The sequence below is a fragment of the Pezoporus wallicus genome, unplaced genomic scaffold, assembly GCF_028554395.1.
Source record: "Pezoporus wallicus isolate ANWC-B61680 ecotype Strahan unplaced genomic scaffold, APGP_CSIRO_Pwel_v1 contig_12129, whole genome shotgun sequence".
In the NCBI taxonomy this organism is placed as follows: domain Eukaryota; kingdom Metazoa; phylum Chordata; class Aves; order Psittaciformes; family Psittacidae; genus Pezoporus; species Pezoporus wallicus.
The window spans coordinates 999,204-1,015,887 of record NW_026642642.1 but is presented as its reverse complement, the minus strand read 5'-3'; the positions used below and the strand labels follow the sequence as shown (position 1 = coordinate 1,015,887).

Genomic DNA, 16,684 nt, shown 5'->3' with positions numbered 1-16,684 from the left:
ATTGTTGACAGTGGTGGTGGTTGGATGTGGGTTTAGTGACACGAATGTACTCATTCACTCCTGTGTTGCAGCTGCGTTAACCAAGAGGCATGAAGCAACTGAGTTTGTCTAGCCATTCCGTGTCCCCCAGGGGAGGGTGCATCCACCTCTGGGGCCAAGAGGAAGAAGGATTGATGCCTTCTTTGGCAAAAACATAGGAGAGATGTAAAATTTGACCTGTCTCCAAGTCCTCAAGAAGAGGGCAAGTGCACAGAGGGTGATTGGGAATTAAGAATTGATTGCACAGGGTGCCAGACAAAAAGCTTGTGCTCGTAATGCCTGGAGCTTCAGGAGCGTGCCTTCAGAACGGCAGGAAATTTTCATGGTGGGAAAGATGCATCTGAACAGCAATAACACAGCATGGATCGAGTTATAATTGCAGGTGCTAATGCCCAGTTGTAACTTCATCATTTTTGCCTGTTGCAGAAAAGGTAGAAAGCTAGTATTTATAATTTTTAAACTGGCAATTATTCATCTTAAATTGCTCACTTTTGTAACTAGAAATGATACTTGTGAGCATGGCCACATAGCCAGCTAAATGTCTGTTTGCAGCAGAGCTATGAACTAACAAATTGGAGCATTCAGTGCCGTGCTGGTTTGACTGGATTAGGCCAGTTCTGTTTGTACACTCTGCTGCTAGCCAAGATAAAAATAGAATTTGTGTCTTTAGTACCCGTTAGTGTGTTTCTAGGACCCAAACCCCAAAAGCACTATGTCTGTCTCTCAGGACTTTTAGGTGTTGGGAGAGATGTGTGTTTAGGAGGATCAGGTCCTTTGTAAAGCTTGAGTACAAAATCTCTGCAGTCTAAATGCAATGTCACTGCTCTGTTCACAGCTGATAAATCAACAAATCCCAAAGGATTTTAAAATAACTGCAGTTGTGTAATCTGTTAGATTTAGGATGTCTGTCAGAGCTTGGAGGGTTCCTTAGTTGTGGAGAAGCTGTGCAGCTCCTCAAGTCATCCTCTTCAAGTATTTGTTCTGGGAGGGTGTCACAAAATGAATGGGTTAGGGTCACTCAAGAGAGGAGACGGCTCAATGTGGCTGTTGACATCCTTCACCCGTTTGCTGGGTGTTCTGGAGGTCCCTGCTCTGCTTGTCACTCTCTGCAAGCCCTGGACTTGCTTCTGAGGTATCTCTATAACATGCATGGCAGGAATGTGGGGTTTATGCTGTGCCAGCATAATTACAAGGATCTAGTATGTCTCCTTTCCACACCTGGAATGGGGATGTGATTCAGCTGGGCTCTGTTATCTGCATCAAGGGTGTCTATCCTTTTGGTTTCTGAAGCAGGAGGTATGCATGCCATCCCACTAAAGCCAGCCAGTGCTTCTGTCTGCACCATGTGGGCAACTCCCTTCCCTGGGGCTGCAGCCCCAGGAGTTGGGGCTGTTGGTGACATGCTGTAGGTAGGTGGGAGCTGCTGGTGGGAATGGAAGCACTGTCCCTTGCCACTGCTGCCCTCCTCTTCTGTCCCTGCCTCTGCACTCCTGTGGCCAGATCAGAGCACTGGGCTGGGCTTAAACTCCCCATCTTGAGGTCTGAGTGTTTGAATTCAGTTTGCTTTGGCTGGCTTAATTTGAAGCTGGATTGGTTCCCTCGCTGTTGCTCAGATGACTGTGCCAGCACCTGAGCAGCGTACGGGGTGGGAGGAAATCCATGGTGGTGTTTGGTCTTGGCTGATCCCACACGTTAAGGGGGTTGTGAAACTGTAATACTTCAAGGCTTCACCAATGGCTTCACCACCTTAGACCTTGCAGCAGCTCTGTGAGACAAAACATGTTGCTGGCACTGGAAGGAGTTGCCTGAGGTGCTGCAAGGAAACTGTAGCACAGCAAAAGAAAAGGAATTAATTTCTTCCAAACTCAAAGCCATATCATTGCATCAATACCAGGTAGAATGAGGTGTCTCACCAGGCTTTAGTCATGGTCCTGTGTCATAAGGCTGAATCTTATCTTCCAGCAAAAGACGCAAGCAGGCAGTGAGCCCACAAAAACACAGCAGCAATCCTCCCTCTGCTCCCTTTTCTGGGAGCTCAGGATTTCATGGTGGGCAAAGAGGTCTTGTCTGAGACCTCTTGCTTAGCCTTAACACAGGTGTGTTTGCCCAGAGGCTCTTCAGCACTTGACTCTTTGTTCCTGTTGGTCTTAAATTCTTGGTGGTTTGGTTTCTCTGGTGAACAGTGTTCCCATCCGTTTGCCATTCCAAGATGTTGCTGTGGTGTTGTGTTGTACACATACCAGCAGCCAGCCTGCAAGCAGCTTGAGCATCGCCACGGTGAGCACCAACAGTGTGATGCTCAAAGCTACAGGCAGTTTTAATCTAGCGGTGGGGGACTGGGTCTAATCAGCACCAAACATGCGTGTACTGACTTATAAAAGGCCACAGAAATATACATTGAAATTAACTTCTGAATTCATTTTTGCTCCAGGATTTCAGTAGGTCTAGTTGCACTCCTTGCTGTAAATTTAGTAGTGAAAAATACACCACAGACAAAAAAAAACTGGATTCAGAGATTTGTTCTCTAGAGAGACACCAGTTTGGGTATCCTGGCGTAGAAAGCCACAGCCTCTGTGAGACTTGGGGAGGTGCTGTTTAACCTTGGCCAGAAGATGAGGGTTGCTTCTCATCCTCGAAAGGGAGCTGGGAGCTCTTTGCATACCCTGGGCTGTTTGAATACACTCCCTGAGAGTTATTAGCCTCTCTGCTCCATGACTGACTTTGCTCTTTTCTGCCTTTGCTGGTGTTTATTATGGGAGGCAGAGAACACCGTGTCCCTTGCATGTGCCATCGCCCACAGAGCCGGGGGCAGGAAAGGGCTTGTCGGTGATGAGATGCTGGATCGAGCTTGTTGCTGATGTGCTGTAGCTCTGTGTCTATAAGAGTATGTTGAAGTAGCGGCAGGTTTACCAGCACCTTTGGTTTCTTCTGAGATAAGTTGTGACTGGAGAGCTCAGTTCTTGTGGTAGATGGAGAAGAGGGCTGGCCATGGGGTGTCCCTGTAGCCCAAGGAGGGGAAGCCTCTTGCAAGCTTGGCACTAGCAAGGTTTGCCCAAGACTTTGGTGTTTTCCTTTGCCTGAATGCAACTAAGGGAGACTTGGTTCCTGCCCTAAGACATGGCAATGTGTGAAAACTACCCCGTGGTGCTTGCCAAAATCTGTTCTCAGTGGCCTGAGTGTTCTTGCACAGTGAGGGCAGCAAGGTGAGTTTCATGAGGAGCCATGTGCCCTTCTGTCAGTCACTGTCTGTTAGTCATTAATTGGCCCTGCCTTACCTGAAAAGCAAGTTAGCTCATTTGCTGGTGTCTTGGAGAGATAGTTTGTTAAGTTTAGCTTTTAAAATCCCCTTTGGGGCTCAGTTCTGCAAGGATTTGTGCTGCCCTTCATCTTTCCAGCCTGAAGAAGATTGGGTTTCAAGACATTTTACTATGCCAGAATCTTTCAGAGGAAAGCATAAGAATTAGTGGTCTGTCTGTCCTGCTAAGGACATTACCGGTCCCAGAGGAGGAGTGGGGGGGACTCTGAAAGCAGTCGTCTTGGCTGAGGTTTCTTCTTTGTGCCCTGGTGAGCTGCACAGTGGGCTGGCTGGTGAGATGTTAGTGATGCTCTGTGTGTATCATTCCCAAAGCACTTTCTGATCTATCAGGATGAAAGGTTCTGGAGAAATGCTAAATAGTACTATTACTGTAAAATAAACATACTTCTTCAATATTTCTGATCCTAAAGTGGATCCAGATGCTTTTCTAATGGCTGCTGAATCTGCTTTGGTTTTTCTGTAGTGTAGTGTGGCTGTCTGCATTTGTTCAAGTGAGATTGGATGTGACAGAGTGCTTGTTGCAGCATGCTCATGTCAAGTCTGCAAACTTTTATACATGCACACACACACACACATATATATAAAAATGATAAAACAACTGGCTTACTGCAAGATAGCTTTTCCAAGTCTGACACTTCACACGTGTGCCGATGAACTTGGAATAAACTCAGTGAGTTTATCAGTTTTTATGATCACAGCAATAAGTTCAGCTGTGTAGGGGAGAAATGGATTTGGCTGTGTAAGTCGAAGTCATCTCCAAAGGAAGTGGAAGAGTCCACCTCTTGGTAGCTCTGATAACAAAAAAAGTATTAAATGCCCCCTTGATACAAGCCACCAGTTGCATTTTCCATCCTGTGATTGAGCTTTGTAAGAGGTAACTTTCCAGCTCTTTTTCAAGTGTAGTTTTCCCTTGGTTTTAAGGATTATTAACTTTTTCATGGTTTCTCTCCTACAGAGAAGAACAAGTCTGCCCCACTGCTTAAGGTGGTGTTTTATATGGGCTGGGGTTTTACCACTGCTGGTGCCAGGGTGAGATCAAAACAGCAGGAGCAGCTGGGTGGTCCTTCCTTCTGAGCATCCCAGTGGGAAGTGGTTCCAAGCTGATGTTTTAGTGATGTTTTAGACCCTGCCTAGGGAGATGCTGCTGCAGCATTAGGGGACACCAAGCTGTGCTAAGGAGACTTGACGGTACCTTGCAAAGACTGGCAAATGCAGAAAGTGTGGATGGGTGTTTTGCTGGTAAAATGTTATGATTTAGTAATTAATACTAACAGATGTATGATCAGCTATCAGCAAATCTCTTGCATTCTTAAAATCAGTGATGGCAGAATTTGTTACATGTTGTCATCTGCTGGCTCTAGGAGTAGCTGCCCAAGGCTTCTTATCTGGTGTATAAGATCCAGGGCTTTCACTAAATCCTACTCTATCCCCTGCAAACCAAAATGGGGAAAAGTAAGTTTTAGAGTCTCGGTTTTCATTAAATTTGGATCAATCAAAGCTGCATTAGGGACATTTTTGCTCCATGCACCTTCTCAATCCAAGCTGGAGACCGTGTTCAAACTAAGAGACAGTGTGGAGGTTGCAGCTGATTCCCCACATCTGTGCTAAGCGCTGTGTGTACTCATCAGCTCTAATCATGCCTGAGACACGTTTGGTGTATTGATTGCTAAAATCTCTGTGAGCGCTCTACAGGGACCAAATCTAAAAAAAGAGTTGTCTGCATTGTGCATATGAAACCCTCTGAGAAATGGGATTTGGGGTGCTGGATAGCTTTTGCAGTTTTATTCAGTCTAGAGGCTGTATAATTACATTTTATTGAATCCATCCCGTTACTCCCTTCTGGCGTGGGATGCTCCTGGACTGATAGAAAGTAATTAAAAATCTGAAGGTTCTCGCTCCTTTAATACAACTTTTCCCATCTTTCATCCAGTGTTGAGAGGTTGCTGTGCTTTCCTGAGGTTTTTTTTGGCTTTCTGCTTCAACAGGGGAAGAAATGTCAAAGGAAAAGAAAGTAGGCAGCATGTACTTAGCAGAACTTAAAGGTGGCTCAGGCTCCTTGGTTAACCTCCTTTTCTTGGAATGACCACGAATTCTTGGAATATTAAGTTTCCTATCTTGTTGCATGAGTTTGGTATTATAGCAGTGCTGATTTTCCAGTACAAGATGTCTGGTCTTTGTTTCAAAACAGACTGAGATACTGATGCCCCTTACCGCATCACTGGTACTAGCTGGATTTACCCTGTCTGGAAATACCTGACATCATCTGATGTATGCAGTCACTTGCTGCCATGCAAGGGTAATTGCTCGCTGACCCATGGAAGACTTCTCTTTTTTTTCTTTCTTTTTTTTTCATGGAAACTTATTGTGTGCTTTGAACTGCTGAGAAGTACTCAAGAAGACATAAACCCGTGAGTTACTACAGGCTGCACGCCTGGAACATGCAGGCCACCTCAACATATGGAGTAAATCAGTACGCCTCCACTGACTTCAGTGCAGCTGCATCTATTACAGCACACAGTAAACCTGCTTCAGACTGTAGGGATGTTCACGGTCTGTGAACAGTGAATATGAAAAAAACCTCCCTTCTTTCTCTCCTTTTCATAGCTTTACACTTGATGAACAGTATAAATGTGCCACGAGTGGAGGTGAAATAGTAAATTATTTTTGCCTGTATTCAGATTACTTTATTTGGACATATGCTAAGTTCTCTCTCATTCCCCATAGTTCCTAAATCAAGTAGCTGATTAATGCAAGCACTTGGTTACTGGCACTCAAAAATACATCAGTGATTAGTTCAGAGATAGAGATTGGTGTTTAAAAAAACTCCAAACACCATATATGCACCTGCACGAAAACGAGTCAGGCAGAACTGACTCTGCATAAAAACGGGGTGGGCAGCACCCTTGTAAGCCACAGGACTGTGGAAGAGGAGCTGCTTTTCTGTTTACGTGTGCCAGGAGAAGCAGTGCTATCAGGCTTATGGGTGATGGATCAGGGTGCAGTGGTATTGCTGCAAGCAAAAGTCATGAATTTTAATCAACTTTACTGGCTGCCTTGAAATTTGAGTTGAAAGATAAATGTGAAAAACAGGCAGCCCATATTGTTTCTGGAACAAAACTGCCCCTTCCCTATTGATTAAAAGATATTTTTTTTTCTTTTAACTTGATAATCAGAAATACTTCCATGTTAGTTCTGGGTTGTTTTTTTGGGTTTTTTTGTTTTTTTTTTTAGGCTAACCCTTTAGGTCCTGCTAGCTCTGGGTGCATCCCTGAGCCACCCAAATGGCTGACCTTGGCTCCAGAGACTTTCCAACCAGTGGGGCTTGATGGCTGTCTGCGTTCAGATGTTTGAAAGAAGATTGTCTTAGGGTGTTATTTAAATATTCTTAATGTTTAAGGAAAAAGAAAAAAAGGGTGGGGGGAGGAGACTTGCCTGGTGAAAACTGCTGGGTGGACCATCCAGGGAGTAGGAGTCTGGTTTATATTCATTGGGGAAATTTGGCACAGGCAACATACTCATCCTTCTCCTGTGTTGCTCCAGGGCTGCTTCTGAAGATATGTAGTTGCCATATTCATTTGGGCATTGGTCTTCCTAATTAAATACAAGTGATTTGAATGCTGATGGTGTCTGCAGGGAGCATCTAAGCTTTGGGAAGTGGACTGAAACTCTTAGCTCATGTCCTTGGAGAGGAATACACACGCACCATGTCATTTCCAGCCACTGCCAGGCTGGTCCAGATTACTTTGACTAATTGAGAGTGCTTTCCTTACTCCTCTGTCCGTAAGTTTGCTTCAGGGGTTATCATAGCCGCTTTTCCTGTTTTGCCATTAAGTCACCTCTTTGCAGGAATAAGTTTGAAGGGTTCTATTAAAGGCCAGGCAACTTTTAAGAAAGGAAGGGGGAAAATCAGCCTACAAGCACCAGGGAAGAAGAAAAAGTTGTTGGGGTATGCCTGAGTCACACTGCTCTTCTCTCTGCATCAAGTGCTGTGTTGTTTTCTCTTACGATCTGCTGTGGTTTAACTCCACGCCTAGTTTCTCATCTCCCTGATAACTGCAGGTTCAGCAACTGCTCTGTATTAATGAAGAGCTCATTTCAGCTGCAGCAGAGGCTTATTCGATCCTCTTGGAAATCCTTGCTGCTTTCACTAGTGAGAAAAACAGTATGTTTCGGGGCCTAAATGAGTGTGAAAGGGCACATACAAACCTGCAAAGTACAAATTCCAGCTTGTTTGTACTCTGAGTCGGTTACACCCTTGGCTCAGAACCCAAATATTTCAAGAATTTGGGTTGAGGTATATCCTTTCCCAAAAGAGGCATGAAGTTAGAGTCCCCTTTTGCATCAATGGGTGCAGTTTCTGTAAGGTCACTGAGTATCTGCTTGAAGCAGGATGTTAATTCCTGCAAGGCATGTCCAGAGCCTTGGGGAGGGGAGGCGATACTTCGCTCCACTATGAGAACTTGGTGGCTGCTTCTTGCACGGTTGAGGTGACTCGGCTCTTGCTTTGGTATGTTTGCTGTAAAGGAAACCCACCTTATTTCCAGGCCCCTTTACAGGAGCTGGGATGCCTTATAGTGCCACACTTTGCTGTAAGTGCTATGGCTGCTTACCCCAGTGACTGATTTATTAATGTTTTTCTCCCTGAGGCCTTCAAAGCATGTACATACACTGAAGCAGAAGATGAGTTTCACTAAGGAGGCTCATTTCAGATGCAAATGCTCTATGGGCTGCTGCACAAATGAAGCCAGCCTGATTTTATAATATTGTTTTAAATTGTTTATTTATTTTAATGTCCCATTGTAACTACTCTCTGCTTTGCTTTTTTTACTCCACCTTTCTATGTTGCCCTGCTGCTGGTCTGGAGGTTGGGTGGTGGGAACAGGTTTGGTGGCATTTACCAGTTGTCCTATTACACTGTGGTGGGATCAGCATGGATGACTAGTAGGGTTGTTATTATTCCCGATATTATTCCTGGTACTATTTCCCTATAAAACTGAAGGGAAGAGAGAATTTGCTGGTGCCTCAAGGTGTCCTAATGTGTCCACACACTGGGTAATCAGCTGCCCGAGAAGGTGCATGAACATCATGGGGCGTGGCATGTTGGGGTGCTGGGGCAGGATGCGGACACTATGGGGTGAGTAGTCAGTAATCTTGCACATCCCTTTCCTTGCAGTTACCTGGCCGAGCAGTGCTGGAATGGCGGCTTCGTCTACCTGATCATGTTGCGCCGCATCAAGCGCAAAGCCCCTCTTCCTCCCTCCAACGGCAACAACAGCAACAGCTGTGACCCCAAAGCCAAGCCCAGCCCAGAACCCAGCGACAGGGCTGCTCAGAATGGGAAAAGGACCAGGAAGTTTGGGGTCATCACCAGAACACCGGGCAGCAAGGACAGCAAAGAAAAGCCAGCCCCGGAGCACGGGAACGGGCACTGCACCCCGATGGAGGTGGAGGTTACTCAGCCAGAGACCTTGGAAGCAGAAAGCAACGGGGAAGAGCAGATTCAGGGCACTGGGGGACAGTACCGTTGCCGGCTGTCAGATGGTGGTGTGCCAGACATAGGTGACCAGTCTGCCCAGGTACGTTTGCATTGGGGTTTTCTGGAGAAGGAAGCAGCAGGCGTGCAGGTGAATTAAGGGAACATCTCAAGTGTTTTCCCTGGTTTCAGTACTCCATCCTCAGGCTGAGCCTCTCTGGGTGACAACCCATGCTGTCGAGGCGCCGAGCTGTGGGATGGGGTCCAAAAAACGGGGGGAGGATGATTATTATTAAATAATAATGGTGAGAAACCTCTGTCATACTCCATTTGTGATGCAGGGCAAGGTCCTTATATGTCAGTGCCAGCCTCAAGATTTCTTTTGTTGAGACAGCTGATGACCTTACACCATCAGGGCAGGACGTGTCAGTGGAACATTGTCATTTTGTCCTTTGGGGCTTCATTTTGTCTGAGCTTAATGGCACCTTAAAGCTCTTGTTAATGTTGGAATTGAAGCCTCCTTTTTTGATGCACCAGACCACAGTGTTACAAAACTTGCTTGGCCAGTGTTTGGGAACCACATGGAAGTTATTGTGAGTTTTTCTCTTGAGTTGATGAGATGGACGATTTGTTAATGTTTGGGATGACAGTGGGATTGGGGCTTTCATTGCTTCTCTCTTCTTCCTAATGGAGATCTCGGGGGTTTGTCGCCTGGCTAGAATTGCAGCATTGCTGGATGGAGAAAAACATCCCGAGCCTTGATCAGGTTTCAGTATGCATCTATCACCAGAAGAGCTGTCTGCCAATCTTTCCAGAGACACTGATAGTATAAACAGATGAACGCTGCTTTGCTGGGCTTGGGGCTTGCTGCAGCAGCTGGTTTTGGTTTTAAGACTTCAAAGCTGATAATAGAGCAGTACGAGAGGACGTCTCATCACTAAATTCTGTAGAGAAAAGCAGGAGTTTAAACGTGTCCTCTGAATTAGTGCCCCCCAGTACTACTGCAGGGTGGTGGTGATGGTGGTTGTGAACTTACACAGATTTAATGTAAAGTACATCAGAGGGGTAAAAACCAATTTTAAAAAATGCTGGTCCTAAAGAAAGGTAATTGAGAAAAGCTGCTGTTCCCATCAGGGAGACATTTTGGATTTTGTGGAACAGAACAGGGCGTTTGTGTACTGTTCTGCAAGCCTTGTAATTGCAGTCTCTCTGAAAGAAAACATTACAAGTTTAAATAAAGAAATCCTGCAGTATTTTGAAAGCTCTGGTCCATATAAAAACTCTTGAATCTGTTCTGAAGGCACCTAATTAAACAGGTGTTATAAATGAAGATGATCAGAGTTTGTTTTGAGGAAGTGAAAAGCCAACATATATATATATATATATATATATATATATATATATATATATATATATATATATATATATACATGTGCATATGAAAAAGAAACTCTTGATCCAGAGCCATCCTGTGCTAGAGGTACCTTGATGGTTTGAGTTATTTTGGTCTGAAGCAAATTGTTAAATTCAGAACATGTATGTATCAATGTGAGCAATAAATACATTTTTAATGCAAAGCACATACAAGGTGGCTCCTTGAAATGTAAAAGCATAGTTGAGTTGCTGAAAATTTAAGAACTATAATCTGTTCAGTTGTGGTGTATCTGTCATGGAGTCTGTTGGGAGGCACAGCCATTTAGTAAAATTGCCTCTCTCTTTCTTTTAATTCTCTCTGCCCCCTCCTAATATTTTATTTGGAAATATGACCTCTCTTTGTCAGTACGTTTTCCTGACATCTGAATGAGGAGAAATATGAATAGCTGGAGCCTGAACAGCATGCCTTTATCATCCTTCACTTTTTAAGGATGCGGGGACCTTTAGAAACCCATCCCTTCAAGATCCACGGGGTAGCTGCTATCAGAGTAATGAGTGGGTTAATTCAATTTCTTAGTAAACATTGAATAGTGACAGTGAAGAAAGTTTTCAAAATCGAGTCTTGGTTTTTTGTTGGTTTTGGGTGTTTGTTTTTTTTTTGTTTGGGTTTTTTTTGTTTGTTTAAAATAAGGCAAGGAATAAATACACTTGGGAGCCTCAAATCTCACTTCCAGCTCCATTTTCAAAGCGTGACCTGGCACTCAGGCATGTGAGATCCAGTCGTGTCAGGAGTCTTTTGAAAACAGCATCCAGGATGTCGTGTCAGAAGTTGCAGCCTCCTTCCAGACTTCAAAGCCTGAGCCAAACATCTCGTAGCCGCAGGATGAGTTATCTCCTCCTGAGCAGGGATGAGGTACATTGGCAGGGCACCGTCTCCATGGGGAAAGCAGCTCCATCCCCACTGCCTGCCCCATGCTCACCATCTCCTCCACATGTTGGCTAATTGAATATCCAGGGCTGTCAGCCCAGTGCCTTTGGGGAGCACTATATTTGCTTTGAGAGGACGAGAGCCAGCCTCCAGTGGAGCTGGAAGTGGCCAGCTTCAGGTGGGAGGAGAGACTTGGAGAAACTGCTCAGTGACCGGTGCAGGACTTTGCTGTCCTCCCCACTGCTCCTTCCTCCTCCTCTGCCCCAGGACACAGAGTGGAGAATTACTGAAATTGGAACATGGAGTCCAAGAAAATACCTTTTTTTTTTTCTCCCTGTAGAAATTTAGTTTGAAGTTCTAAACAAAACAGGGGAGAGGAGTTTGGACTGGATATGTGTGTTTTCAGCCGGTGCTGTACTAAACCCAGCGGCCAGCTTGCAGCTGATGCTTTGGGGATGTTGGGAGTGCTTTTGAGGCATCCCTGTGTCTTCAGTGTCATTTGTTTTCAGGGTTCCTCCTCTCCCGTGAATTGGAGGAACAGTTGTTCCCCTGTTTTCTCTCTGTGTGCTGCTAATAACAGCAATGCTGAGTCGTGAAACGAGAGACGAAACAAACACTGTTTGTCAAGTGAACCTGCCAGGAGATTCCTGTGTTACTGGTTTGTGTGCATGTATCAGTACCCTTCTTCAGGCTTGCTTTCATCTCCCATATCTTGGTCTTTGCGCTTGGCATTGCTATCGCTATGTATAAACAAATCTGCCAGGCTGTTTGCTGGTATGTAACCCTCAGTAAATATTGTACCTGTCAATTAGCAGGCAGCATTTAATGTTTACAGGTGGTTAAGTTATGCTGCAATATTTTTAGGATGAACCTAAACGCCCTCTAAAATGTGGGAATTCAAAGCACAAGGTTGTATCTGCCTGGGAGGAATATCTCAAAGTTCTGGAAGACTGCCTTTGCAGAGGACCCAGACTGGCTGCAGTGGGAGTTGTGGGCAGTGATTTAAGACCGGGCAGCTCTGAGCTGGAGTAATGGTCCGTCACATCCTGGGAAGATAAGCCCAAATACAGAAATCAAAATTTACTTCTATTCAGTCATCTGAGATGGCATATTTTTGAAGGCTGGTAATTATAAAAGCACAGATGAAAGAGCAATATGGGGAGGGGCTGCTGGAGTCAGCCAAAAGCTGATGAAGAAAATGAAAAACTGAGGTTTCTTTGCAATGTATCAGTTTTGTGATTTCTCTGCGTTTACCAGTAGGACAGAATCCCTTGGTTTAGTTCTCGGTGTCTCTACTGTGGTGGTTTTGGAAGAGCTGTGGACTGCTCCTTAGCTCTTCAGCCCCTAAGAAGTACCCAGAGGTAGCCAGACGCCTCTGGCAACAGGCAGGGATCGTAAGTCGGACTGTGAAGGTTACAAGTCTGAGGGATGGGAGTGTAGTTTTCAAAGGGGACTTGAATTGATCCAGATCTGACTGGTGTGACATGAGGCTTTCATTGATGAAGCTAGAGGAAGTTTGGCTGGAGATGAAGTGTACCTGGGCAGACCAGCCACCTTTACTTCCTCCAGTCCCAGCAGGATGCTCTGAAAAGTCCTTAAAACACCAACCATTAAAAGCAAAACAAAGACACCTCCAGAACCCTCTTGCTTCTGTATAAGCATCTGGATTACTAAGAGGTTGAAATCCAGATCCAAATTCAGCAGTCACCAGTGGGAACTGTAAAGGAGATTGGGCAGAGTGAAGGTTTTAGTAGTGAAGAGAAATAGGTGAGAGAGGCTGGGGCTTTGCATTTGGGCATTTCTCCACTGGGAGAAATACATAGCATGGGAGAAGTGCAGGGTGTGCAGCAGGTCTCCTGGGCTGGTAGTAGCACTGCAATGTGGGGATGTGGTGGGATGCCTTTCGAGGATGGAAACCAGTCTGCATCTGGTGGCCCCATGAGGTGTGTCTGCTGTTTCTCTGAAGTTGGTGTACCATCTATTAAAAGAAGAGAGCAGGCAAGGCAAGGGGATGTTAATGCCTAGCTAGCATTCCTAGCCAGCTTTGCTATCATACAGACCAGCTAAACCCAGCTTACGTAGACCACAACCATCTCCAGGCTCATGAGTTTATACACAAGTGCATATATGCATGCATGTATGTAAAAGATTGGCCAGCACTTGCTTTGTATTGCTGAAACTGCACAGCACTTGGTTTCATTTTATCAGGGACTTCTTCCTTTTTTGGGGCCCATTATTGCTTTCCTACTAAGATGGCACATCTTGGGAAAGGACGAGCATTTTTGAATTGCATTTTGCTTTGTAGTTAGGAAAACCATTGGTAAATGCCAGCCTTAACTTGTTTTTTGGTTAATGGAAAATACTCCTTATCTTGCCAGGTGGAATCTTAGAGTCATAAACTGGTTTAGGTTGGAAGGGACTTTAAAGCTCATCCAGCTCCTAACCCCTGCCATGGGCAGGGATGTCTTCCACTAGAGCGGGTTGCTCCAAGCCCTCTCCAACCTGGCCTTGAACGTTGTCAGGGATAGGTAACCTGTGCCAGGGCCTCACCACCATCATGGTAAAGAACTTCTTCCTAATATCTAACCTAAATCTCTCCTCTTTTTTTTCTCTCCTCAGTTTAAAGCCATTCCCCCTTATTCTGTCATTACTTGCTTTTATAAAAAGCTCCTCCAGCTTTCCTGTAGGCCCCTTTAGGTACTGGAAGGCTCCTTTAAGGTGAGGAAGGCTAATGGCAGGTTACAGGAATCAAAACATGAGACTTCAAATAATGTACCAGCTTTAAGCATTTTACTATTTTTTTAAACATGAAAAAAAAAAAATCTCATCCACTTGCAGTACCAAAATGAAAACCTTGCTGTGAGCAAGGTACTCCACTGAAGGTACAGAAGCTAAGTTGCTTTACATCAACTTTTTTTGGCAACCTAAGCAGTAATTACTGTTTCATCAAGGCTTTTATGGGACTTTTTTATGATGCATGTTCTAGACATAAATAACTCTATTTTAGTTTTTAATGTAGACACCTTTAGTCATGTAAAGGTCTTCCTCAGTATCTCTTTCTGTTCTTAATGTCTTTTTATCTATTGTGTTTGCTTCCAGATTTCATTAGCATGAATCCTGGGGCTATCTACTGTCTTGAAGTTTTAATGTGCATGGTGATAAGCACGTCTTCCCCCTCGCTTGCCTGTTTTGGGTTGTAAACTCTCTTAGGGACAAGGGCTGTCTTTTAATTGTAGCTGTACGACGCTGACAAAACTTGGCCTTGCTGGCTTGCTTAGGGAATGCTTTGATGTAACTGGTAGTGAAATTACAGTTAATTTTTTTTTTTGCTGCGAGTTATGTTCCACCTTGCCATAAAACAGCCATCATCACAACTGACTTTCTGGGGTTAAGTATCATTTGCTGCCAGATTTTTTTCACTGAGTGAAGGTTTTGCCTTTCTTTGCTGTGATTTAAGCGATAGCTACAGCTGTGGCAGCTGTAGATTTTAATTTTGAATAGCAATCTGTCCTTTTATTCTGTCTTTAGATTAAATTTTTCAAGGGTGCAGTGGAGGGTTGGGCATAGAGTTGCAAATTGTAATTAGTTGGTTTTAATGTGTCATCTTGAAACGGTGTCCTCACTCTTGGGAATGAGCTATCCCCAAAGGCAGCACATGGTGGTGTTACAGGAGGTCTCAGCCATGCTCACAAACCGTAGGTGAGAGCACCAGTATAAAAGCATTTCCCACTTACACAAAGTGTTTTCTTCGTTTTTGCATTTGCATAAAACTGGAATGCAAAGGACTGGCTTTAGCTGAAATGTAAGTTCACACAATTTTGTGTTTAATCATTAAGTGCAAATGTTTGAAACCAAGTGGACATGCCAAAAAAAGAGTATGCTGTTTGCTTAGTACTGTAATGTTTCAGGTATAGTTGTGACTATCAAGCTACATACACTCAACTTTTGAGGCAAGGTGCTGAAACCACTGAGAAAACCCAAAGGATTCCTGTCACTAACAGATGTAATAACAGTGCCCACGAGAGCCCCTTCTTTAGCGTGGTGACTTACTCTTAGGATGGGCTTTAATCTACAATAGGCAGCAAGGCTATCTTCTGAGAATCTTCAGACTAACCAACCAGCCATTCCCAATAGCCCATCAAGAGAATAAGACTGGGCATGATACTCGAGGGAATGCAGGCATCTTGTAACCCTTGAAAGACTAATTTCCCCAGGGGCAGTTGCTGGCTGAAGCTCTCCAGGGTCAGGGATAACTGAGAAATCCTTTGGCTAATCTTGCTATAAAGCTTCAGTTGACGGCGAGAGGGGACCAGACTGGAGAGGTGCAATCCAGATGGTGATGGCTCAGGATGACAAATGACTCCAGCAGATTTTTGTAAGAGGTGATGATGTAGTTCAGGTGCTTGCAATGGCTGATAAAATGTTTAAAGCCCTTGCCAAGGAAGTGATGTCAACAAGCAGTCTGTCTCAGGAGATGGATCCCTGGGGGACAGTCTGCTGTAAGTCACCGAATTTTCATCCACTCTGCTGTGATGCCTGTTTTGTGTATTTTAATTATGTGTTTGTGTTTGGGGGAGGGTGTGATTTTACTTCTGACTGCTCCCCTGGCTTTATCCCCCTAGGATGCTTCTCTTTCCATGGGGAAAGTACTCACATTTCAGTGAAAGCATGCCAAGTGTCTGGCGGCTGTTTGTCCAAACAAGGGGACTTGTTAGATCAGCAGTGGACACTTGAATGCAATTGCAGTTGTGTCTGTGCTACTGGCTCCTATTTATTTTAAGGACATGGAAAGTTCATATGGTCAACACTGTGTAATTCATATTAAGGGCTACTTGGGTTTTGGGGGCTTTCCCCCTCCGCTTCTTTCAAGTGGTGTAGGAGACACCCACTGCATGACTTGCATCATGCAGAGGTGGAAGCCAAAGACTTCAGTGGCTCAGAGCCAATAAACTTTCATAAGCAGTAGGGATGGATGAAGAGCTCCTGCCATGGAATAATTTATTGATAAAGGAATTCAGATTCTTCCCTCCTCTTCCCCCTCTGGTTTGTCTTGGAGCTGTTTATCTTGCTTGTACTACAATGAAAACAAAACCTGAGGTAGCAGATGAAAGCAGGAGTCCTGCTGTCACATCAGCCTTAAAAATAACCTAGTTAAGATCAGATGAAAAATATCCACTAATGAAATAATTGCTTTGTTAAGAATCTGCAAAAATCAGATGCTGGCATGATTTCCTGGTACTGAGTCATTCATGCTAATAACCTGGGATGTGAAGAGTGATGACTTTTGACTGTATCCTGAGATTGACGCATTGAGCTACTCACCTGGTATGTGCAAAGTTAATTCACCAGCTACCGACCTCTCTCTCATACCCTCCTGCTGGGGAATGGGAATAGTGGGAGGAGGCACGATTTGACCCAAAGTGGGGCTGGCATCTAGGGGCAGTGCTTTTAATTTATCCCACATCAGAGAAGGGTGCTGGGGAGCAGTGTGCTGGTGTGGCCACTCCAGTGTACTCCCTGGTGCCGTGGAGGAGGATGCTGCACTATTTGCTGC

General features: G+C 44.7%; 1 protein-coding gene across 6 annotated transcripts in view; it reads left to right on the top strand.

Moving 5' to 3' along the window:
- PDZD2 (PDZ domain containing 2) overlaps positions 1-16,684 on the top strand; it is a 204,502-nt gene that overhangs the window by 127,639 nt on the left and 60,179 nt on the right. For 5 of the 6 annotated variants that reach the window (XM_057431163.1, XM_057431161.1, XM_057431159.1 and 2 more), the window contains one exon: positions 8,529-8,931. The exons of the other annotated variant lie outside the window; for it this stretch is intronic. In XM_057431163.1, the coding sequence (XP_057287146.1) occupies positions 8,529-8,931 (403 nt within the window). The remainder of the gene's footprint in view (positions 1-8,528; positions 8,932-16,684) is intronic. 6 annotated transcript variants of the gene reach the window in all.